Below are 26817 nucleotides of genomic sequence, written 5' to 3'. Positions count from 1 at the left end.
CTCATTTCATCAGTGTGTGAGCGCGTCCGAATCAGACGCTCAATACTAGACTCGAAACATCGACTTGGAAGGTTTCCATGTATCATCTTTCTCTATTGAAGCACATAGCTTCAAGTCGGTACTTCTCCGGTTTCCGGTCAGTTATGCAAGCAAACAACTCCGAGGGACACCCAATTCACGCATATTTTTTCTATTTAGATTTAGTTGGAGGTATCAGTGCACTACCGAACACACCTCACTGTAACTCAAGTATCAATATCAGGTCACTCATCGTTGGATACATGCATCATATTCTTTGGCATCTGTCAGTAAAGCACCGCAACTCCACAGATTTCGCAGACAGCATGTCTTCTTTTCACCACTGTGCAGCTCTACACAGATCTTGATAAAATGTATTCAGTAATTGGCAGGAATACTCTCATAGATCTTTTATCGCGTGAAAGCTGAGAGTGGAAATCATTTCGGACCGGGAAATGGTGAGTTTCTGATTTTTCCATGTCAAGTCGTGAGTTCTACACGTATGTTGTTCATGTTCTAAGTACATTTATGTAGCCTACCATCAGAAAAATATCTATTATCTTGTTTCATGTTCATTCTTATCTATTGATAGATTTAAGCTTATTCATCGTCTTTTATTTCCACAAAAACACATGTTCTACATTTTCTGAGTTCTGTATGTTCTATCAGAGACAAGAAGACTGAACAATTGAAAAACACAGTTTTATTTTGTCACATCCACATTATTCATTAGACATTAATACAGAACTGCAGTTTCGTGATGAAATCAGCACATCTACAGCTGAAGATGGATAAATTCCACCATATCAATTCTCATTCAACAAATTTTATCAAGATTATAAGACTTTTATCTTTTCTCTGGTTTTATATTCATTCTCCTGAAAGATTCAAACTTATTCTTCGTCCTTTATTTCCACAAATAGCACAAAATCATTGGAATGATTGGGGGAGTAATATAAGGTTACCTTGAGCTATTTTTTCTCCACTGCACTAGATAATACTCGGAGGTAACCGGTGCTCCGCAATGGTCTTATTCAAAACTTGACAACCTTAAAACTTGACCTACTGAAATCTTGAAGAAATTAGAATAGCCCTATATAACCATTCTCGGTAAATTAAGAATCTAGATGCGAAATTTCAAGTTAATCAGTCCATTAATTCAGACGTAACCGGCATGTAACCCGTGCTTTGCACTGGGGAAAGTTTGGTATTGTAAAATTCAATCTCCTTATGTCCAGGAAACATAAAACATAGAGTAATTATTCATTTTTTTCAAAATTACATGGATAATAATCTTTTTAAGATATGAAAATTGCCAGCAAAAATGAGTTCAGTAGTTCAGACGTGATGATGAGTCATTCCAGAATTTCCTATGCCCCGGACGTGCCAATTTATTTCTTCATTATAATTATTATAGATAGATTGGGATTACAAAAAATCCTTTAGATAGAACACTTTCTCGGAAGCAAAAGTCGCATCTCATTGGTCATAAGATGAATATATCAGATGAATAATTGTTTTCTAGTTTATAGAAACGTAAATTACGCAACTTTTCACTATGGGTAGTTGCTAATGTTAGTGTAACACGCACGTGGGTCTCGAACTTACATGTGGATCGAAAACAATTATTTATTAGTTTGTAAGTTCAAGTACAAGTTGTAAATTGCAATTGTTATTTCTTTAGAGCAGATAGGAGTGTTTTGGTGAAATTCCAGATTGCAGTGGACTGATATTTTTTGCAAATTGAAACAGGATGATTATATATTGGAGTTACTGTTATGTAATAAGTTATATTCGAAAACCAAATAAGCTCATGGAGTTCTCAGTAAGTTATATCCGTTTAATACAGGTATACTGACGTTTTATGAGTTAAATCGATATTTCTAAAACAAACAGGCAACTAGTAGCTATTTGATGCTGGGTTCTGAACATGTCATTCTATATAAATTCATCAATACTCTAATAAGTTATATTCAAGAACCAAATAAGATCATGGAACTCTCCTTGAAACATTCCCGTTAGATTTATATAAAATTATAAATTATAATCATCAACACTCATTGAATTATAGTCACTTATTTGCCGTACAGTAATTTTATATGACGTATTTCTGCTTTACTCTCCTGTAAAGTGAAAGTTTCAATGAGTAATTGAGTCCTCTTGGGTAGGAGGCTGTGATACTCAATATATGGATCAAAATATCCAAATCAAATAATCAATATTGGAATGTCTGTGTGGGATTCATTGATTTACTGTAATGAATGATGGTACATCATATATGGCCTCTGCTGATCAATCCAATGTGAATAGATGATGATGCATCACACATTATTGTGCCGAGAGCATTTGTGCGGAACTCAGTGATGGAGAATCCAAAAATTGTTCAATCAGTGGACGTTATTAGTTCGAATTGCTTCCAATTCGGATGACAACACAGAAGCATTTGATCGAGAATTGAATACCTAAATAATTCGATAATTGAATTGAATACATAAAAAACAAGACATTCTCAGACTAAGAACAAACAACAAATAAATATTTTTACGATAATACTCCCACGTAAATACTATTATCAGACAAGTTTTACCCTCTACAAACAAGAATTATTATGACGAACTATGCAGTAGATGACAATAATCTAGTGTCTGCTTATCGTCTGTTTCAACAATACTTGTTTCTCAACGTTACATAATTTTATTATTCTCACGAATAGAATCACTTCGTACGGTAAGGTATATAGTACGTAATGTATATAGTACGATAAAAAGGTTCTCTCAAAAAAGGTGTGATCATTTTTCTTTTGAATTTTACCATTTTTTTCCATTTCTACCATTTTTCTGTAGAAGATATTTTGAATTCCTTCTTATACTCTTGTATATTTTTTAATTAGTCTAGTCTTCATGGAATAGAATCTTGATTTTTATTATAGTATCTATAATAAAGAAATGTGTGCTTATATTCTCATAGGCTCTTAGATCGGCGAATTATAACTGAATACAAGGATAAAAGTAGCAATAACCACTTCACCACTTCGACTTCAGCTAGCACTATAAGTATAGTGCTACTATTAGAAGTATTTAATCATCAAGCATGCTGCATATTTCAAGTGTAAATCTCCAAGTGCCGGTTGCACAAAAGCCGGTTAAATTTTAACCGTGATTAATTCCACGAGAACAAATCAGAGAAGGCCTTTCTGATAAGACGGCTGTCTTATCAACATTAGGCAAATCACAGAAAAATCATCATAAATTTGAGCGATCTAATGGAACTTATTTCCATCACTCATCAAAAAGTCTTATCAAAAAGTGCCAGTTGCACTAAAGCTGGTTGAATATTTTAACCGTGATTAATTCCACGAGAACCAATAAGAGAAACCGTCTTATCAAAAAGGCCTTCTCTGATTGGTTCTCGTGAGATTAATCACGGTTGAAATTTAACTGGCTTTTGTGCAACCGGGGCTGAGTCTTCAGTCGCTTCGATCCACTCATTATTAATGAGGTTCCATTAATAGTTCCTAAATCTTGGACAACTATCTCCTTCAAAAGAATATAGGAGGAGATAAACGATGGAAATATGGAAATAAGTTGCATTCGATCGCTCAAATGTATTATGAGTTTTCTGTGATGTAGCCTAATGTTGAGCCAGTTAATTCCACGAGAACCAATAAGAGAAGCCGTCTTATCAAAAAGGCCTTGAACCTTGAGCCTTGAAGGCCTTTCTGATTGGTTCTCGTGAAATTAGTCACGGTTGAAATTTAACTGGCTTTTGTGCAACCTGAGTCCCGGTTACATATCGACTTTTGGACGCACGATTTTTTGCCGTACTATATTATGTCGTATGAATATAGTGGCAGAGACAAATAATGATAGAGAGAGTTGAAAACTCTCTCTATCATTAGAGAACTCTCTCTCTCTCTCTCTCTCTCCAAAGCTCCGCCAATTTATGTAGATGCATAACAATATAATTATTATCTATAGTTATTATATTACAAATTGCTTTTTCATATCATATACAGGTCAATGATATTATTTTCTTAGTCTATATTATGTAAATTCATCTATAATTTTGCTGTATTGTAAGCTATTGTATATAAGTGTATAAGCCAGTACCTATATATTGTAATTTACATAAATAAATTACTCAATCAATCAATCTCTCTCTCTCTCTCTTTCTCTCTCTCTCTCACTCTCTAAGGAAGATTGCCTTCCTTATTAATTCAATTAGATTAAACAGATGATGTTAAACAGACGATGTGATGTTTGTCAAGTTCCGTTCAATGAATAAGGATGACAAAAAAATCGTACGTCCAAAGCTCGATGTCTGTGTAACATATGCTAGACTTATAGTTCCGTTGAGAGTCTTTGAATAGCTTCAAGAGATATTGATTGTAGATAATTTCATTGATTGATACCGGTGCATGTTACTGAAACCCAATCTTTCACATCCTGCAAGCGGGTTCTCCAACTAAAAATGGTTTATCGTACAGTAATGTAAACCCTTTCGATACGATATAGGCCAGTTGAATGTAATAAGCAATTAAAAATTCATCCTCTTGGTGAACCGAAAATTATTCTCAAAATCATATTTTCATAAAACATTTTTCAGGTAATACGGGAAGTGGAAGTGAACTCAGTTCCGGTTCCGCTTGGCTCTCCGGCTCATTTCCATAAACAGTAATATAAAGGATGAATTGAAGCGTCGACTTGAAAAATCAACATCAAGAGTAAAAACATCATAGAGTAAAGATACTGTTCCATTTGTATCTGTCTTAGTATTTATTTGTCTCTATCAACATCCACTATGAAGTATCAATCATCAAGTGGTGAACCAATCTTGTTCATGGACAATGTGTTTTTTCAGATAACTGACAAGGAGAATATGGCTGGAGTGGAGCGTCGCGAGGGAGTCACCCTCGCCTGGAGACATCTGTCAGTCTACGCACGTGTCAAAAATAAAAAATTGCTGGCCAAGTCAACCACAACTTATAAAAAAATCATTGACGATGGTAATTAAATGCTAAGTGATCGTTCATAATTATTATTAAATCCTGCTAATTAGATTTAGCTGTACATCATTCATGTAGGCTACGAGAAAAATATATTTTCATTTAAAGTATTATCTATAGATATCAATCACACAAGATTGAAAACTTTTGATTTGTTGATTGGTTTTTAATTTTTTTGAAAGTTCATAAAAAGAACAGATCATGAAACATGAATACGCTTATGTTTCAGATTTCAGGCTTATTTTAGAATCTTTTTCATAATTAATCTCCTCGCCCTCCATAATTTCTATGTCACGTTGTGCAATCCTACTCATATCTCACTAGGATTCTTGCTTTGGAGACATCTAAGTAGCCCGCTAATCAATTCTAAAATACGGTACTATAAAATTTGTTAGTTTGAAATTGAATTATTCCAATTATTTAATGGAAATACTATGAGCATAAATACTTAGGTAAGAATTATAGAATTAAATTACATTTCATGCGTAACTATTCAACATTGATATTGATATTCAATGAATGAGTGATTGCAAAACAGACTGCGGGAACTCATTGCTAGGGATCACCCATCCAATGACAGTCCTGATGAAACTTGACGTGGAACTCAATGTCAAAAACAAACAACCAAAAGTTCCTTACTTTTGAATCACAATTACGTATTTCCAATTGTATGAACTAAATACACTATGTAGAACTATCACTATTATTCTATTGATACACCCTATATTATACAAACATTTGCTTCATATTCTCTATACCCAAAAAACCTGCACAGAAACCTGTTTAATTTGAATCGTGATTCGAATATCACAAGAACTAATCAGAGAGACTTCTTTTCGGAAAAGAGTTTTCTGATTGGTTCTCATGGCATTTAATCATGATTCGACAGGTTTTTGTGCAACCGGGTCATAGTCTTTTATTTTCAAATTCTTCATTTTTTATTTCAGTTACCGGTATAATAGAACCAGGGAATCTTGTTGCAATAATAGGAGCAAGGTAAGAGACTACATTATTGTATTGATTCTTATTTTAAGATTTAGCATGTAATTCTGAAGTTTGTTTGTTTTCTGTATAAGTTGCTGATTAACTACATTCACTACAATGTATCTTTTTTTCCAATAAATTGAAATTGAAGACTCAGATCTCAAACACTAATTATTAGTTTACTTTATTGAGTACATGAATAAGAACTACTGCTAGTAGGCTATGAAAAGGTCTTCAAGTTGTAATACTTGTCGCATGTTTAACGTGGATTATCTATCATTTTCTACAAATTGAAGATTCTCATCAATGTTATCAGTACATCCTCTATGTATATGGACGTTAGAGTAAGATAACTTTTAAAATGTTTTAAAATGTTCGACTCCAAGATAAATTCATTCGCATTAATTTGTATTATCGTCGGACATCTAATGCTCAATCTTGAGCAGTTGGTTTACTGAGAGATGCAAGACACTGTAGAATGATTCTGTTGCAAAACTCGCTAGATTTTCCTCGCTGCTATAATAAGTAGTGGTTAGCATCTAAATGAGGTGCACAGCCAAAATGTAATACGAAAGAACATAATGGGGAAAAACAGTTTCCTTCAAGTACGCTCATAAAGAGAAGTCTAATGTTTATTAAGAGAACACCGAACCGCATCTTGAGAAGCTTTACGTGACTATAAAGCAGCTTATTAGGAAATTCATGCTTTAACATTTGAATTAACATAATCTCGTGAGTTCATTGCATCTCTACCCGTCATAAAGCGGTATGTAGAATGCTTTAGGTATGCTTCAAATAGCATGTTTGAGAGTAAAGTTTATATCATAATATGGAGTATATGGTCCTATCATGTGCCTCTATATAAAGAGATTATTCATACATTTTCTGTTGAATTTTGAAATTATGCATATCATATCAATAATCAGCTCCATACGTGAAGCCACCCCTCGAAGTGCCCTTAAGGCCGTATTAAAAACTTACTAGGGCTACATTTGCACCCTTCGATTATATTTTCCTATATCACGTATACCTTGAGGACGGGTGAATATGAAGGTTACTGATTTCATGGCCTATTTCTGTGTCGTCATCAAAGGCATGGTTAACACTTGGAGCTGCGGCCTTATATGTGTGGGCTGGTTTGACTGTTAAATATAATTTCTCATTAGTGGAACCTCTCGAATAATATCTCAATAATTTTTCAGTGGTGCCGGGAAAAGTACACTTATGGGCTGTCTCGCTCAAAGAATGTCTGGTGAGTTTCAAAAATTGAATTATCAGCTAGAAGAATTAGAGATTTGGAAGTGACAACTAACGTATTAGGTGCTTGAAGTCGTTGTTGATGACAAGTGTTTATGGACAATATCGACATTTATATATAAAATACAATTTAACAAACCTGCTTGGCAATTTGTGAATCAAACTGCAGTCTTAGAAGCCGATTATAAACTAATAAAAACGATTAACTGAAACCTTGATTCATGGAAAATAAATTTACACTATGAACAGAGATGTGGAATTTCTCCATATTACGTTGAAATGAAAGTAATATTGTCAGTTCCACATAATTTATTTGAGCCAAACTATTATAGTTTAATTGCATTTCAGGCATTTTCAGTTATTTTTTTATTAGACTGAGCCTAATTTGGTTAGACTAATTGAAGTTGAGTTAAGTTAAACTCAGTACAACCAAAAGTACCACTGATTATGATGTCTTAAGTGCATTGAAACTACAGTTTGGCTCAAATAAATTGAGTGGAACTTGCAATATCGCTTTTATTTCGCCTAAAAATAAGTTCCTGAGAACCAACGATAAGACTATTATGAAGGCAAGCTTCTAAGCTTCCTGTACACAAGCTCCGAATTTGAAATAAGAATTGCCTTGGAATGTTTTGAAAAGATCATCAAGTAGCATTATTGAAAGATTTTGTAGGCCTACATCACATTAGAACATTTCTACTTTTTGTACCAACAATAAATTCAAATCAAGCCGGGATGACCATGGATCGGGATTAGGAGTGATCTTGCTTCGTGCAGTTCAGCTAGAAAAAAGAGGAATGAAAAGGTAGATTCGCCCACATCAGTGAAATCAGTATCAGTCATTGACCGTTTCAGTGAAAATTTATTCCAATAAGTTCTAATGGGACAATCCTACTCAGCCCAGGCAAGCGAGTAAGAATAGTCCCATAGGAACTAATAAGAATCAAATTCTCACTGTACCGGACATTTTCACTGATACTGTGAACCTATGATCACTGATACTGATGTACATGCTCAAAACAAAACTGTACAAGTTGAGACTAATTATCCAGCTTTAGGAGTGATATCGCTTTGAATATTATAAAATATTTGATTTCATCAATATTTTTAAATGAACTACTAGTTTTGGTTGGAAATTTGATCATTTTAATCCACCGTCAGTGACAAAACGAAGAGGAGGAATGAATTGTTTGTGATGACAGGCGACATGGTGATGGAGGGCAGCGTGCTGATCAATGGCCGACAGGCGTCTGGCATGAACACGAGGGGCATCTCGGGGTTCATGCATCAGGAGGACATGTTCAGAGGTGCTCTGACGGTGAGCGAGCACCTGCACTTTCTCGCCAGACTGAGGCTGGATCGCAGGACTAGCAGCGCGCAGAGAGCTCGACTGGTCGACGATCTGTTGCGTCAGCTAGGGCTCGAGCACTGTCGTCACACTAGGATCGGCGCTCCCGGGCCTGGTCAGAGAGTGAGTCATCAACATTTACTTATTATAATATTCACCATTGTAGTTCAAGTATAGGTAATATGATTTTCTACTCATGACAATTTATTTTGTTTCACTGGAAGTGGCTCTCACACAAGCTCCATTCAATTACACTTGAGTCTTAGGCCCGTATGCAGAGACTCGGTTTGAACGGAGAAATAAATAAATAATCTGAAGATACTACAGTATGAATAATTGAAATAGTTTTAAATGATTTGATAATATTTTAAATGAAATTTAAATTGTTGTGACCAGGTGGTTTTGTCCGGAGGTGAGCGGAAGCGGCTGTCGTTTGCGGGCGAATGTCTGTCCTATCCTCCTCTCCTGTTCTGCGACGAGCCGACTACCGGCCTAAACCAACTCGGAGAGTTTCAAATAGACCATGTTGCTATCTCGTATGATTTTCAAAAAGAGATCAGAGACATACAGGTTAGAAGAGGCGCAAATATTGACTCTGACCACTACTTGACTAGAGTTCGAGTTCAATTCACCCCAAGAAGGAAAATGCCTAGAACACCACCAGCAGTCCCAAATTTAACCTAATGAATCTAAAAGAGTCCGAAACAGCAACAAAATGGGAAAATGTTCCTGCAAATAACTGGCAAGAATTCAAAGAAAAAATTACAGAAATAGCAAAGGAACACATACCACTACAAAAGAAACCGAAACATCCATGGTGGAACAGGGAATGTGAAAAAGCAGTTGAATCACGCAAAAAATCGTTTGAAAAATACTCTTCAAATAAGAATGAGATGACCCACAAAGACTTTCTAGAAACAAGAAAACTTTCAAACAAAATCATCAGACAAGAGAAAAGAAAATATGTAACTCAGCAAATAGAATCAATTGAATCCGATTTTAAAAATTATAACACGCACAGATTCTACAAAACGTTTTCAAATCAATTAAAGGTTACATTCCTCAAAACGTTTGCTTCAAGAAGCCAGATGGAAGTCTTGCACTTAGCAATGAAGAAAATTGTGAAGTACTAGCTAATTATTTTGAAAATCTTCTAAACTGTCCAGAACCTGTAGAAATTCTCCCGATTTTCAACCACATACCTCTACAACAGGATGAATCATTACCACCAACAGAAGAAGAAATCATCAAACACATAGGTAAACTAAAAAATAACAAGGCGTCTGGAGAAGATGGGATTGTAGCAGAATTTTTAAAAAACCTAGGGTATAATTCGAGAAAAGAGCTAGTTTCAATTATCCAGAATGTATGGATCACAGAGGAAATCCCTGAAGATTGGAAATGTGCTCTAATACACCCATTGCATAAAAAAGGAGATAAGACCGATGTGAATAACTATAGGGGTATTTCTCTTCTTGCTGTCGCCTATAAAATATTATCAGCTTGTCTTCTTGAAAGAACCCAGAAACAACTAGAACCCAAAATTTCAGATTTCCAAGCTGGATTTAGACCAAATCGTTCATGTCCAGAACAAATATTGAACTTGAAATTAATATCACAGATAAGAAAATTACGAAGTAAAGCCACAATATACGTATTTGTTGATTTTAAGAAAGCCTACGATTCAATCCACAGACCAACACTATTTAAAATTCTTGAAGAGAAAGGCCTGGATCAGAAAACTCGAAAAATCATAGAACAAACATTGACAAACACAACATCAAAAATAAAATTTATGGGAGAACTTTCGAAGCCTTTTGAGATAAAGACTGGTGTTAGGCAAGGTGATGGATTATCACCACTGCTCTTCAACATAGTTCTTGATAGAGTAATGGAAGAATGGGAAAAGAAACTGAAGGAGGTGAACCACTGGAAGCCAATCTCGCTGGGAACCAAGAAAAATAATCTTCAAATTCCATACTTAGCTTTTGCAGACGACCTTGCTATAATGTCAGATTCATTGGAAAGTGCAATAAAACAAATAGAAATTTTAAAAGAATGTGCTGAACAAGTAGGCTTACAAATATCATTTGAAAAAACTGTTTTCACAACATCAAATATAGAAGTTACTAAATTACAAACAAAATATGGAACAATTAAGAAGGTACCATACTTTAAATATCTTGGGGAAATTATATCAGAAAAACATGCACAAAATGAAAGGATACAGAAAGCTCGTAAAGGCCTAGGGCTAGTGCAATATATTTATAATAAGAGATGTATGTCTATCAATACCAAAATCAAACATTATAACGCAGTAATCAAGCCAACAATGTTGTATGCCAGCGAGACCCTAACACTTAGCAGAAAAACAGATACTGAAAATTTGAAAAAAGAAGAAAGGAAGATAATTAGAAAAATACTTGGACCAAGAAAGACCGAAGATGGTTATAGACTACAGAAAACAGCCAAAGTTGAAGAATACTCTAACATAGAAGCAGACATCAGGAAAAGGCGCCTTAAATTTTATGGTCACATAATGAGGCTTCCAGATCACAGACTTACAAAAAGAATAGTAACATATGTAGCAACCCTTAGTAATGGAGGTGCATGGATGAAAACGTCAAGAAGGACTTAATACTTGCTAACATTAACAATGATGAAATATACAACAGGAACAGTTTCAGAGAAAAGGTTGAAAAATGGGAAGTTAAACCAGAGATGACTGTGCCAAGAGTGGGAACAAAATGGAGTGAAGCAAGGAAAGCGGAGTTCTCACTGAAAATGAAAAACTGGTGGATTGATAAAAAGAACAAGAAAAACAAAAAATGAACCAAATTTTGCTCAGCGTCTTCCATCCAATGACAGTCCTGATGAAACTTGACGTGGAACTCAATGTCAAAAACAAACAACCAAAGTTCCTTACTTTTGAATCACAATTACGTATTTCCAATTGTATGAACTAAATACACTATGTAGAACTATCACTATTATTCTATTGATACACCCTATATTATACAAACATTTGCTTCATATTCTCTATGCCCCAAAAACCTGCACAGAAACCTGTTTAATTTGAATCGTGATTCGAATATCACAAGAACTAATCAGAGAGACTTCTTTTCGGAAAAGAGTTTTCTGATTGGTTCTCATGGCATTTAATCATGATTCGACAGGTTTTTGTGCAACCGGGTCATAGTCTTTTATTTTCAAATTCTTCATATTTTATTTCAGTTACCGGTATAATAGAACCAGGGAATCTTGTTGCAATAATAGGAGCAAGGTAAGAGACTACATTATTGTATTGATTCTTATTTTAAGATTTAGCATGTAATTCTGAAGTTTGTTTGTTTTCTGTATAAGTTGCTGATTAACTATATTCACTACAATGTATTTTTTCCCAATAAATTGAAATTGAAGACTCAGATCTCAAACACTGATTATTAGTTCACTTTATTGAGTACATGAATAAGAACTACTGCTAGTAGGCTATGAAAAGGTCTTCAAGTTGTAATACTTGTCGCATGTTTAACGTGGATTATCTATCATTTTCTACAAATTGAAGATTCTCATCAATGTTATCAGTACATCCTCTATGTATATGGACGTTAGAGTAAGATAACTTTTAAAATGTTTTAAAATGTTCGACTCCGAGATAAATTCATCCGCATTAATTTGTATTATCGTCGGACATCTAATGCTCAATCTTGAGCAGTTGGTTTACTGAGAAATGCAAGACACTGTAGAATGATTCTGTTGCAAAACTCGCTAGATTTTCCTCGCTGCTATAATAAGTAGTGGTTAGCATCTAAATGAGGTGCACAGCCAAAATGTAATACGAAAGAACATAATGGGGAAAAATAGTTTCCTTCAAGTACGCTCATAAAGAGAAGTCTAATGTTTATTAAGAGAACACCGAACCGCATCTTGAGAAGCTTTACGTGACTATAAAGCAGCTTATTAGGAAATTCATGCTTTAACATTTGAATTAACATAATCTCGTGAGTTCATTGCATCTCTACCCGTCATAAAGCGGTATGTAGAATGCTTTAGGTATGCTTCAAATAGCATGTTTGAGAGTAAAGTTTATATCATAATATGGAGTATATGGTCCTATCATGTGCCTCTATATAAAGAGATTATTCATACATTTTCTGTTGAATTTTGAAATTATGCATATCATATCAATAATCAGCTCCATACGTGAAGCCACCCCTCGAAGTGCCCTTAAGGCCGTATTAAAAACTTACTAGGGCTACATTTGCACCCTTCGATTATATTTTCCTATATCACGTATACCTTGAGGACGGGTGAATATGAAGGTTACTGATTTCATGGCCTATTTCTGTGTCGTCATCAAAGGCATGGTTAACACTTGGAGCTGCGGCCTTATATGTGTGGGGCTGGTTTGACTGTTAAATATAATTTCTCATTAGTGGAACCTCTCGAATAATATCTCAATCATTTTTCAGTGGTGCCGGGAAAAGTACACTTATGGGCTGTCTCGCTCAAAGAATGTCTGGTGAGTTTCAAAAATTGAATTATTAGAGATTTGGAAGTGACAACTTACGTATTAGGCGCTTGAAGTCGTTGTTGATGACAAGTGTTCATAGACAATATCGAAATTTATATATAAAATACAATTTAACAAACCTGCTTGGTAATTTGTGAATCAAACGACAGTCTTAGAAGCCGATTATAAACTAATAAAAACGATCAACTGAAACCTTGATTCATGGAAAATAAGTTCACACCATGAACAGAGATGTTATGGAATTTCTCCATATTACGTTGAAATGAAAGTAATATTGTCAGTTCCACATAATTTATTTGAGCCAAACTATTATAGTTTAATTGCATTTCAGGGATCTTCAGTTATTTTTTTTATTATACTGAGCCTAATTTGGTTAGACTAATTGAAGTTGAGTTAAGTTAAACTCAGTACAACCAAAAGTACCACTGATTATGATGTCTTAAGTGCATTGAAACTACAGTTTGGCTCAAATAAATTGAGTGGAACTTGCAATATCGCTTTTATTTCGCCTAAAAATAAGTTCCTGAGAACCAACGATAAGACTATTATGAAGGCAAGCTTCTAAGCTTCCTGTACACAAGCTCCGAATTTGAAATAAGAATTGCCTTGGAATGTTTTGAAAAGATCATCAAGTAGCATTATTGAAAGATTTTGTAGGCCTACATCACATTAGAACATTTCTACTTTTTGTACCAACAATAAATTCAAATCAAGCCGGGATGACCATGGATCGGGATTAGGAGTGATCTTGCTTCGTGCAGTTCAGCTAGAAAAAAGAGGAATGAAAAGGTAGATTCGCCCACATCAGTGAAATCAGTATCAGTCATTGACCGTTTCAGTGAAAAATTTATTCCAATAAGTTCTAATGGGACAATCCTACTCAGCCCAGGCAAGCGAGTAAGAATAGTCCCATAGGAACTAATAAGAATCAAATTCTCACTGTACCGGACATTTTCACTGATACTGTGAACCTATGATCACTGATACTGATGTACATGCTCAAAACAAAACTGTACAAGTTGAGACTAATTATCCAGCTTTAGGAGTGATATCGCTTTGAATATTATAAAATATTTGATTTCATCAAATATTTTTAAATGAACTACTAGTTTTGGTTGGAAATTTGATCATTTTAATCCACCGTCAGTGACAAAACGAAGAGGAGGAATGAATTGTTTGTGATGACAGGCGACATGGTGATGGAGGGCAGCGTGCTGATCAATGGCCGACAGGCGTCTGGCATGAACACGAGGGGCATCTCGGGGTTCATGCATCAGGAGGACATGTTCAGAGGTGCTCTGACGGTGAGCGAGCACCTGCACTTTCTCGCCAGACTGAGGCTGGATCGCAGGACTAGCAGCGCGCAGAGAGCTCGACTGGTCGACGATCTGTTGCGTCAGCTAGGGCTCGAGCACTGTCGTCACACTAGGATCGGCGCTCCCGGGCCTGGTCAGAGAGTGAGTCATCAACATTTACTTATTATAATATTCAACATTGTAGTTCAAGTATAGGTAATATGATTTTCTACTGATGACAATTTATTTTGTTTCACTAGAAGTGGCTCTTACACGAGCTCCATTCAAAAACACTTGAGTCTTAGGCCCGTATGCAGAGACTCGGTTTGAACGGAGAAATAAATAAATAATCTGAAGATTCTACAGTATGAATAATTGAAATAGTTTTAAATGATTTGATAATATTTTAAATGAAATTTGAATTGTTGTGACCAGGTGGTTTTGTCCGGAGGTGAGCGGAAGCGGCTGTCGTTTGCGGGCGAATGTCTGTCCTATCCTCCTCTCCTGTTCTGCGACGAGCCGACTACCGGCCTGGACTCCAGTTCGGCGCTGGCCCTGGTGAGGGCGCTGCGTGCCATGGCCATAGAGCGGAGGCGCACTGTGCTCATCTCCATACATCAGCCAGGATCGCATCTAGTCGAGCTATTCCACTCGGTCCTGCTCTTGAGTCAAGGCAGGATTGCGTTCATGGGTTCCACTGACGAAGCACTCGCTTTCTATAAGTTGTAGGTGGAAAAAACTTTACTAAATAATATTATAGTCACGTCAATTCATTATTGCAGAAGCAAGTAGCACTCGCCTTCTGTAGGTATGTTGTTGGTGGAAATAAGTGTTGTAGGTATCCTCAATTCACTGAAATTCGTCTCCCTCACGTTTCTGATATCATGAAGAGGGAGGGGGTCAATAAGGGTCGTTTCCCCTAAACCCTCAAGAGTGGAGTAGCTTACTTATTCACATTGAATAAGGTTTACATAAATGTACACATGTTGGAATCACGCCATTGACTCGTGAGTCCTGATTCATTTCAGATTGATAAGGTGAAATGGATCCAGTAATTTTTTGGCGAATTAAAATGGAGCTCATTGAAGATTTGATGTACTCATAATGAGATCATGTCCTTGACTATGTATCTATTATACACAATACTTTATAAATGATAACACAATACTCACAGATCTTTGCTCTATATACTTGTGCTATACATTCTGCTGCTCAGTGTTTGAGCTTTCAGTATGCTAATTGAAATTGAATATGGTGCAGCAACCGAGGTTGGTATCTCAAATTGTATTAATAAATCAGTGGTTCTTTGTTTCTTGAAGACCACCTATATAAGTTGGGAATTCGAAAGTTTTCACATATCATCTCAACATGAACCTGAAATCCGACTCTGATACGCAAAAGTAGAGAGCTGTCGGTTGTGTTCTTGAATTCAGTTCTTATAGTTGAACCCGAATAGAACTTTAACTTTATATCTTAGATCTTTCAGTACTGCCTATAGCATTGAAATAATCAGTATTCTATGACTTAATAATAATTATGAATTCATGACTCAATTATCCATGATTAATTATTATTATTATTTCTCTTACAGGAATGGCTTTGAATGTCCCTCATCCTATAATCCCGCTGATTTCTTCATAAAACAATTGGCTGGGTCGAAAACATCATTAAAAGAAGAAACAGATGCAGAGAAACTGTGTAGCAGCTACTCGCAAAGTGACAGTTTCAAGCGAGTGCAAGATAAAATAGAATCTGAAATTAAAAAATCATCTCTGTCGGTGAGTAAAACATTTTTAGTAGAATTATCTACTGTCAAGTAGGATCATAATCGGCAATTCAATTAATAACACAACTGTTTGAATATTTTCTATTATTGTAATTGTATATTTGAACATCTTACATTCAATGCATTAAGAAGCATTCATAGCCCAAGTCTGAAGCTACAATATCTCCTTTACTTTCACAGTATATTACAAATATAATAGTCTAATATGAAATTTTTATTTGAAAATTCTGCTCGGTTTATATAAAATTGGCGGCTGGTGCTTGGACTATTTTATCTGGAACTAATTTGAAAATTTAAACTAAACCTATATTATAATATTTAAAATTGTGACAAAAACGTTTTACTGAAACTCATCTTTGTACTCTGGATTTCTATTTTTTAAATGTTATCTATATTGTTACAGACAAGTCAGGAGTTCAAAATAGAATTGAAGCTAGAGAGAAGGTAAGTTTTAAAACAAATATAATTCTGGTACATATCATAGAGCAGAAGTATGCAAAATTAATTTAGCAGGGATTTGTGAAAGAGATTACTACTGTATTGAGTAAGGAGTACTGTAATAGTTGTCCCTCAGTCATAAAAGATGAGCAAAAAGTGAAAGAAAAATGGATGGAACTGCAATAATGGACCTAAACGGTAATAACGATTATTCCATGTATATTGACATGATTATAATGCAATAAATAAATTATTCTGGTTTTGTTGGATATGGAAAGTATTATAGACATAATATTTCACTTTTATGTATTTCCAGGAAAGGTCCACGATGGCTTACAAAACTTTTCTGGCTGTGGTATAGAGAAATGTTAGAAGTAGCACGGAATCCTCATGTTCAGACTATTCGATTATTCCATAAAATTGTAAGTTCAAAAATATAATAATTTGAAAATTATAGTTTTATCTACTGTTTAATTTTTGAATTATAAAATTATAATTAAAATGTTATAGTTTGTAAAAATGTGAAAAGTTAAATTTAAAAAAAATCCCTCTTAAATATGTTATGTTACTCACACTTTTTATTCCACTCTGTTAAATCTTACTAATGCAAAAATTGGTAGGCATATCTGACTTAGGATATGAAAACTATATTTGGTTCAATTTCACTTATTAAAAGAGAGTACCAAATTTGGAATGTTTAAAAATGGACAACTTACACCTACATTTGAAAATCACAGCACTATAAATAGAGATTTCGGTGAGATCAATGTAATGCCTAATAATTTTCAATCAGAAAAAGTATTACCTACTCCACTCTGTATGAATTTTTTTTCATTCTTAATTGAATCTAAAGTTTTACTGGTTGGTTTCAAAAAACACGTCATAAGTTTGGACTCATATATAAAAGGTTTTTCCAGTGTAAAAATTATCCCAAAAAGAATAATATAATTATGTAGGTATACATTCATTTCATATTTTTGTATATTATACAAGGTTTTTGAAAACTGCCTACTAGGGCATTGTTCCTGTGTGAGAAACATATTTAAATATAAGTTAAATCCTTAAAACAGCTTAACTGTGTTTTAAATTGTGTTTTGCAGGTTCTAGCGATTGTGGTAGGCCTGTGCTTCACTGGTACACTAACGTTGGACCAGAAAGGAGTGCAGGCTATACAGGGTGTGCTGTTCATGCTAGTCACTGAGAACACGTTCTCGCCCATGTACGCAGCACTCGACTATTTCCCTCACCAGCTGCCTCTGTTCGCCCGCGAACACGCCAATGGCGTCTGCACTAGACTGCAGTTCTACATTTCAGCCATTGCCTCAATGGTGAATCCCACAATTCCAATTATTGTATTAAATTTCAGTTATTACCTTAATTGATAAGATTCAAAATTGATTCAATATTTATAGCCTATACATATTGTGATAATTTTGTTATAATTATGTTTTTCAGTTCATATATTCACTATGATTTTCAAATTCTTATTTGATTACAGTATTACTCTGATTATTTGATGTCGAATTTCAAAAATGGAAATCAATCAAAATTTGATTATGAATGTGGAAAGAATGGACTCTGGAAAACCGTATAATATTATTATATTGAACTAGCCGTCAGGCTCGCTTCGCTCGCCATATCATCTAGCCAGGGGGCTCCGCCCCCTGGACCCCCGACTGGATCGTCCAAAAATGAGATCTGCGGGCTTGTTTCGCTCGCCTGCATTTTTATTTGAGCATGCTTCATTCCATCAGAAAGTCAAAGTACTGAGAAATCGTAGAAAAGCTGAGAAAAACGTTGGAAAAACGCTGATTTTGGGTGTATCTTTGATGAAATATTAAAGTCACCACATCACAAATTTTTTAGACCCTGGCTGAACCTCTCTGTACCTAATTTAACCATTTTCTGTCTATTACTTGATGAAAGAACTAAGAAAACGCAAAAAAACGCTAATTTTTGGCGTATCTTTGGTGTTTTTTCGAATTCCTTCTAACACAACATTATTACACCCCAGCTGAACTTCTGTAGTAAATTTGAACATATTTGTTCTCGATAAAGCTGAGAAAGCGCAAAAAACGCTGAAAACGCAGATTTTCGGCGTATCTTTGGCGTTATTTCAAATTCCTTCTAACACAACATTATTACACCCTAGCTGAGCTTCTGTACTAAATTTGAACATTATTTTCTGTTCATTTGTTCTCGATAAAGCTGAGAAAACGCTAAAAAAACGCTGGAAAAACGCATATTTTGGGCGTATCTTTGGAATCTTTTTTCAAATTCGTACTTAGTGCACCTCTAAAGGGCCAACTGAACATACCTACCAAATTTGAACGTTTTTGGTCCGGTAGATATTTAGTTCTGCGAGTGAGTGAGTGAGTGAGTCAGTCAGTCAGTCAGTGAGTGCCATTTTGCTTTTATATAGATGAGCTACAGGTTTTGTCTTGACAGCTGTTACATTCTTATTATGGATTAAAATAATTATTTAATCATCACCAAATACAAATATAATACCAAATTTTCACAATTAATTAACATTTTCTAATTCCCCCATTTAAATCTAAAAAAATATATTTCTAGATTTGGAGTTTTTTACCACTGTATACGAAGTTTTTTGTAGCCAACATTTGAAGCAAATTGTTGAATTCATTGTTGTACAGTGTACACCTTCTACCGCAAAAATATTACCGTATGGAATATAACTTGTAAATTACGGTACATATTTGCTATGATATAATTAACATATAATTTACATTTTATAATTATATTCCATACGGTAATATTTTTGCGGTAGAAGGTGCACACTGTACAACAATGAATTCAACAATTTGCTCCCAATGTTGGCTGCAAAACGCTACAAAAAACAAAAAACTTTCAATACCGTACAGTAGTTCAAAAACTCCAAATCTAGAAATAGATTTCAATGGGGGAATTAGAAAATGTTGATTTTTTGTGAAAATTTGGTTTCATTCTACCTTTTCAATATTTTTTCGAAATGAATAGGCCTTTAAGTATATCACTTATAAGTGATTTTAATTCATATTTCGTATGGTTGATTAATTTCGGTTATATATTATGCTGTGTGAACAATATTCAAGAAATTTCAAGTTCAACACTTTTTTAAAGGTACCGTGACTGCTTTAATGCTGATACTTTTGAAAGCATGTGCTGGAGACTCATGAAAATGCATTATTCTTGTTGAAGTTGAGTCTACTCGGATCAATTAATTCAAGATGCTGAACCTCTTCAGAAAATCTTGACTAAACCATTTAAACTAATTGATTGTAACTATTTTTCAGACGCCCGTTCTCACTCTGGAGCCGGTGATTTTCATTGCAGTCCTGTACTTCATTTCTGGACTCAGTATGTCACTGAACGCTTACATCTTGTCAAATATTGCAGTCATTCTGTGCATAAATGTGTCAGCTGCTTGCGGTAAGTTAATTTAAAATCTTTTTAAATTCAAGTTGAGTTATTTTTAAGATTTTGAAAATTGCCGAGAGTTCCAAGGAAAATCTCAAGCACTGTATATGTGACGAAAAAATACATTATACTCCATATATGCCAGAATGACGCTGCTTGAAAATGTTTGGTTTTTCTCATGAAGAAAACTATTCGATCGCACCACATAAGAATATCCTATATGCATTCTGAATCTGAAGATGCACCGAATCAATTCAGCGCGTAGCCTATATGACGCTCTTATATTTATTTATTTATAACAATATGGGAGCTCATGGGAAAATCCTCAAAAGTAGCTCCCCAATCAAGAGAATCACACTAAATACAATACAAAGAAAATAGAATGGTTTAATGAAAATATATGAGGATTTTATTCTATGTTAGTGAACAGATATAAGGATTTTATTCTATGTTAGTGAAGAAAAAAAGGATTATGAGAAACTAAGATTTACCAAGATACTATACATAAGATGAGCAACTAAGATAATTATGAGAAAGTAATAAGAGAAAACCCAAAAACTAGATACTAAGTCTAAGAATAGGTGAAAGATAACAGAGGATATAGTAATGAAAAGAAGTTACACTTAAATTAGAACTTGAGCTTCGAAAATTTTAATTAGAGTTTGGGCTCCAGCTGCACCGTTCGTGGGTTCGATTCACAATTCTCTTTACATTTTTCACCGTATTATTTGGTGACATCTTTGACTCACTAAAACAATCACATTAATTGAATATCATTCTAAAATTATCTTTTGAAGTTTCTCATTCGCTACCTACCTCATAACTCTTCCAGTTAAACTGAGTTATTGTATATTTTCTCCATTAGTATATCATAGAAATATTTTTCATATTATCATTTATCTTATCTATATATGTTACAGATATCTTTTGATATTATTTTCCAAACTTACCTAGTTATATAATAATCGAAGCTCCAGTATACGATTGTATCTAATAAATATTTATTTGAAAAAACTGGAAATGTTGCTCATGAAGAAAAATATCACTTTTTAATAACATTTTACCAGTCAGGATTAACAATTTTACAATATTTTATGAACATTGGAAGTTTAGATTCATTGATTACGGAACTAAACTGATACCTAGTTTACGGTACTCTACAGTAACTACTATATTGGTTAATGTACCGTGGTGACTGTAGTTTACTATAGGTACCACCTACGATATTTTCTTCCTTTTTTTATTCCACAGCCTAACAACGAATACATATAATACAGTCTATAAAAAATAATATATCAACTTATTATTATAAATAATAATGAATATTATGGATAAATGTCAGTGGAATAGCTTATTATTCATTCATGAAAATGAGAATAGTTTGTAGCCTACTGATCTTGCTCGGTTATTGGATGATACATGATGAGGACAATTTCGTTTTAGGTATATTCTTCTCGACAGTCTTCACCTCTATTCCTGTAGCCATGGCCTATCTTGTTCCATTCGACTATTGTTTGATGATAACCTCAGGACTGTTCGTCAAACTAAGGTAAGACATTTATAACACACAATATACATTTCTATGATATCAGAGAACTCTTTAAATGTTTTACCAACAAAGTTTATTATGAAAAAAACTCAATTCATATTGATTCCTCAATATTACTGAATCTATTACATTCTCCTATATGCCCTGGAAGCGTGTCCAGTTTGCATTTTTAAGTTGATAGTATGAAAATCAATGACCACATTTTTATGCAAATTTAATGATCATGTGAATATTCAAAGTGCATTGAAAAAATATTAATCCAATAAATGTTTGGAATTAACTCCACTACTGCATTCTTACAGGTTTTAGATAGACATGACTTGCAAGAATCAGGTGCATCGTGGAGCACTATTTGAAACTTCACACTCCATTGAACACATTCATAACCATAGTGAGAATCAGATAGTCAACAATTAGATAATCAGATAAGATTGTCACGTAGCTTGTAAGAATTGAGTTTCACACAATCATATCCATTTCGTTGGACCTATAGACCGCATTGCACATCAAGAAGCAGTCCAATTTCCTCTCATATATGATACTTTCATGCCCAACTGTGGTCTACCCCAGCTCTGATATTTTCTTATGCAAATTATTGTTGTCTAATGCACATTGTTATTGCTGTTCTATGCCCACTATTTGTGAATTGGAATACTTATTCAGGGAAAAGTCTTTCTAGAATTTACATCAAAATTTATGTTTGGATTTCTTCATCAAAATTAAATTGATATTTCAACCATAAAAACTACAGTTACTGCAGTATCTGTACACTGCATTATAGTAACTGTACTAAAAAAAGCTGCAATAATTTTCAGTACTCTGCCTTGGCATGTGAGTTGGATCCGGTACTTATCTTGGATGATGTACACTAATGAAGCACTTTCCATTGTGAGCTGGCAGCAAGTGAGCAATATTAGTAAGTACCTGCTTATTAGAATCAAAAAGCATTAAGCCTAATCAAAATTTCTTTCCAAACTCACTGAAACTTATATTATTTTTTGCCTAAATAATTTCTTATTCAATTATTTGGTAAGTTTGTAAAGGAGACAAATATGAGGTTTAACTGGTGTCTCCATAAATAAAAATTAATTAACTCCACACCATGTAATTTTCCACAAACTTCTCTCAGTTCTTCCTCTTTTAATTATTTTAGCTGTTTTAACAACATCTTTAACAAACATTTTCTTGTGAATTATGATTACTGTACTACTGTAACTCATATATACAGTAGTTTATGTCAAAGAAGAATGAGCAAGACCATAGTGGAAATGCATGTCTAAAGTCCATTACTGTTTTATGTAGCTGATATATGAATTCTATGTTCAAGGCTGTTCGGTACACTTTTTATATTTAAATTGGATAATATTTGTCAATAAATTGTTAAGATCATTATAAGAGAGAGAAAAAGTGATAACTGAAATCTTTTAATGGTCTAATAAGCGAGTTATGGGTTGTTGAAAGTGCTAACTCCGTTTTCTTTCCAGATCATAAACGGTTTCGAATTTTCTAGAGGAGTTTTTTTTAATACATTCAGTACCGTAAATCATTGGCTTTGCTCTAATATGCGTTTTTCGCTATTTATGCCAAAATAAACAAGTTATCGAATTTACAAAAAATGTTACTTTTTTATTTATGAACGAGATGGGGAATAAAATGTTTTAGTTTGGGAAGATGCAGTTTTTGAATTTTTAAGAGAAGTTCTGTTAATATAGGCGAAGTCGTTTATGATCTGAAAAAAAGACGGAGTTTACACTTCAACGACCCTTAACTTCCATAACTTGCTTATTATTAGACCACTTAAAAATTTCAGTTGCCACTTTTTCTCACTCTTATAATAGCCTAATCTTTACAATTATTTTGGAAAATATTATCCAATTTAAATAAAAAAGTAATAATAAAAGATGAAAAATAATAAGAGAACAGCCTTAAATGGAATCTTATTTATTATTTTTATTGTTGTGAATATTCAATTTCAATGCTGGGAGTCAAAAAATATTCCCAAATCATTATCTCAAGAAAGTGAATTTTCTCTGTTGACGAGAATCTTATCTATTGATATTTTTGAATCCTAGAAAAATAATTAATTAGGTACCGTACAGCAGTAGGCTACTCATAAATAATTTATAACCATGTCTTACTACAGTACTGCTATACAATCAATCATTGTAAGTAATGTGATACAGTGTTATAATTGATACGTTTAAGAAGCTATTATCCTCATTTCTTAGGTACCTACCTAGTAGAGTTGCATTAGCTAGAAAGAGCACAAGAGAAGCAGCAAAATGAACGCTATAACATTGAATTTGGTTAGAAATGAACGGAACAGCTTAGGAATGATAGTTTTTTTCTCTTTGGGCCAAAGTCACCCTTAAGGGCTAAAGTCACCCCATACGACGGTACCGGTAACAAGAAAAGACATCTGGAATTGCATACAAGCACAAATCAAACAAATTTCAAGGAATTTCAGATATTTTGGAACATCTAGATCTGGAATATTACTTGATCATTCTGCATTCATGGATTTCTGTTGATTGACAGTTTTTTCTCAAGCTAATCAATAATATTTCATCTATTTCAGCATGTGAAACTCATCGAGCCGATCTACCTTGCCTCAACAGTGGTGAAGAAGTGCTTGAAAAGTACAGCTTCTCAGCATCAAACCTCAACTGCGATTTCATTAATTTGTTCATACTGTACTTAACGTTTCACATTCTAGCATTTATATTTTTCTTTTTCCGTTCGAATCGGGTCTCTTAACATGGTAGTGTTAATCTTCTCAAAGAGTGTGGATCATCTACCCTAATAGGTAGCCTATAGCCTAAATTATCATGTTTTGGACTAGGCCTAATTCAATAAGTACCTACACAGAGAAGTCATTTGTTGAACATTTATGTACAGGCAAACTACAACACTGATTGCTCAAGTAGCCTACTGCGTATGTAGGCGCAATAGAATGATTTCAGTTAAAAGCAAGATAATATTGTAATGTAGAAGGTGAAAAAATAATAACATGGAATTAGTCATAGGAACAATTTAAGAAAGAACATATAATTCTTTAAACGAAAATCAAGCAAAGGAAGTCAGTATAAAATTTTTCAGAGGCTGCAGGAAGCAAATAAACTGGATAGACTTTACAAATACTCTATGTAAAGAATGTATTGGGTAAACTGTCTATTAGGTAAACAGGATCATTAATCAAAAATAAAAAGATACACTAGTGGAGTGCCAGTGACATTATAACAAGCATGTCTCTGTAGAATTGCTGAGTACTGTCGTATGTATAGGCTAACTTGACTTTAAAACCCATTGTAATATATATTTTTGTTGATATAATTAGTGTTAGTTTTATTTAATAAATTGAATAAATTTACAGTTGTGCATTTTATTCTAAATTTTAATTCATCATCTACGTATTCGAAGACTTGATAAGGGAACTACAATTTTACAAAAAATCACTTCTCCCACAAATATTTTGCATTTTTCACTAAAACTTGACAATGTGCAAAAATTTACAATAAATATGTTCATGTACAAACATAATAGAAAAATATAATTGAACAACCCTAATAAATTCAAAAAAATGTGTTAGTGAGATTGACTATAGTGAGGTGCACTTTATAATGGCAGTATTTGATTAGCAATTGCTATCATTCAGCAAAGCGGATAGCGCTATCTCTTTCTCGCTTTGCTCTGTTACCAGATCGCCTTTTAACAATGTAGAAATGATAATTAACAAAATATTCCACTCTTCAATGTTTGATTCCACTATGAACTGCTTGTTAAATAATCACTTTGAACAATTAATTTCGACATAGCAGTCAGGTATTTATATAAATAAAAGCTATTAGCTTCTACTTACATTAGTGTAGCGCTTTCGGACACTCTTGAGTGTTGATGAAGGGCCTAGTGTCCGAAAGCGCTACACTAATGTAAGTAGAAGCTAATAGCTTTTATTTATATGAATACCTGACTGCTATGTCGTAATTAATTGTTCAAAGTGAAAATATTCCATCTTAATTAAGAAAACTCATCATGGAATTATTGAAAATATAACTTTCTTGTTTAATAAAAATGATGAAATATAATTGATTATTTTGAACGAGAATGAACAGTTAATATTACATCAATAAACCTGTATCAGCTACCGTCTATAGAAGGCATTGACAAGACAGAAGTTCGGCATCGTTGTTGTCCTTTCTTTCTCCACTGCCATTATAACGTGGACCTCACAATAGTTTATTCAAAGGTCCATAGAGAGGTCCACGTTATAATGGCAGTGGAGAAAGATAGAACAGCATTACCGATTCTGTTTAATTGCCAAGAATAGCTACTAACTACCGGTATGTCTGACGTAATATTAATGGTTTGTTCTTGTTTAAAATAATCAATTATATTTCATTCATCTAGAAATTTTTTTCAATGATTAAATAAAAATTCTTATTATAGAGATTAAATATTTTGTAATCAATCATATTTTTACATTGTTAAATAACGATTTGGCAATTTTGCGGAGCTAAAAAAGGATATCTGCTTTGTCAAAGCTAGATAGACAAGGATAGCAGCACCAATGTTAATAATATCTGCCATTATAACGTGGACCTCACTATATATAGGATTCCCAAGACTTGGAGAAAATAAAAAAAATATAACTTGAATTTTGAATTGAATTAAAAATAAGTTTACAAGATTTGGTAATTAGCCCAGTCAACGAAGTGTTATAGAGGGAAAAGTTTGGAAGACAATTTTTGACCCCGCAGTTCTGTTTAGGGTACCTGGTGAGGAAGTAAACATATCAAAAGTCCCCACCCCTACCCGCTGTGCTAAGGGGGTGGGGGTGGTTCAAAGGTACAATTTTTTGACTTCTCGCATATAACTCGAAAACTATGCATTTTACAGACATTCAATAAGAAATTAAAGCTTACATAATTTCCTATAATATTGATTAAACAACTTTTTCTATATCTCTTTCACTATTCAAGATACCCTACCCGGTCTAAAAGATGAGACATTTAAAAAAAAAAACATTTTCCCTCAATTTTTTGCTATTTATGCTCTTATAACTTTTTAAGTATCGATGGGAAAATTCCATGCTGATTAAGAGTTTATAGAGCATCAAATTCTCTTCAATTTGATGTAGGTATAATTTCACAAGTTTACGCATCACATCCCCATGACTGGTGCAG

The 26817-nt window shown here is 33.9% G+C and overlaps 1 protein-coding gene across 2 annotated transcripts; it reads left to right on the top strand.

The window, feature by feature from the left end:
* Nucleotides 1-44: 44 nt before the first annotated feature.
* Nucleotides 45-25005, top strand: LOC111049726 (protein scarlet). 2 transcript variants are annotated; one of them, XM_039426242.1, is made up of 14 exons: nucleotides 45-476; nucleotides 4879-5023; nucleotides 5971-6019; nucleotides 7210-7259; nucleotides 8467-8735; nucleotides 14877-15166; nucleotides 16033-16219; nucleotides 16631-16671; nucleotides 16982-17087; nucleotides 17766-17993; nucleotides 19962-20097; nucleotides 21529-21634; nucleotides 22450-22550; nucleotides 24213-25005. In XM_039426242.1, exons 1-14 carry the CDS (start codon nucleotides 474-476, stop codon nucleotides 24389-24391), a joined length of 1890 nt encoding a protein of 629 aa, XP_039282176.1. In that variant the 5' UTR covers nucleotides 45-473; the 3' UTR covers nucleotides 24392-25005. The 2 variants fall into 2 exon arrangements, with proteins under 2 accessions (XP_039282176.1, XP_039282175.1); XM_039426241.1 differs by lacking the exons at nucleotides 45-476; nucleotides 4879-5023; nucleotides 5971-6019; nucleotides 7210-7259; nucleotides 8467-8735 and adding exons at nucleotides 11852-11895; nucleotides 13085-13134; nucleotides 14335-14603.
* Nucleotides 25006-26817: the final 1812 nt, after the last annotated feature.

This window comes from Nilaparvata lugens, chromosome 4, assembly GCF_014356525.2.
Source record: "Nilaparvata lugens isolate BPH chromosome 4, ASM1435652v1, whole genome shotgun sequence".
NCBI lineage: Eukaryota > Metazoa > Arthropoda > Insecta > Hemiptera > Delphacidae > Nilaparvata > Nilaparvata lugens.
Note: the sequence above shows the minus strand (reverse complement) of the source record. Positions and strands in the feature narration are given on the sequence as shown.

Bases quoted from the DNA above. Each gene is read 5' to 3' on its own strand.
- LOC111049726 (XM_039426242.1), top strand. The intron at 8,736-14,876 runs GTGAGTCATCAA...TGTTGTGACCAG, and splicing joins CTCCCGGGCCTGGTCAGAGA to GTGGTTTTGTCCGGAGGTGA. The intron at 15,167-16,032 runs GTAGGTGGAAAA...TTTCTCTTACAG, and splicing joins GCACTCGCTTTCTATAAGTT to GAATGGCTTTGAATGTCCCT.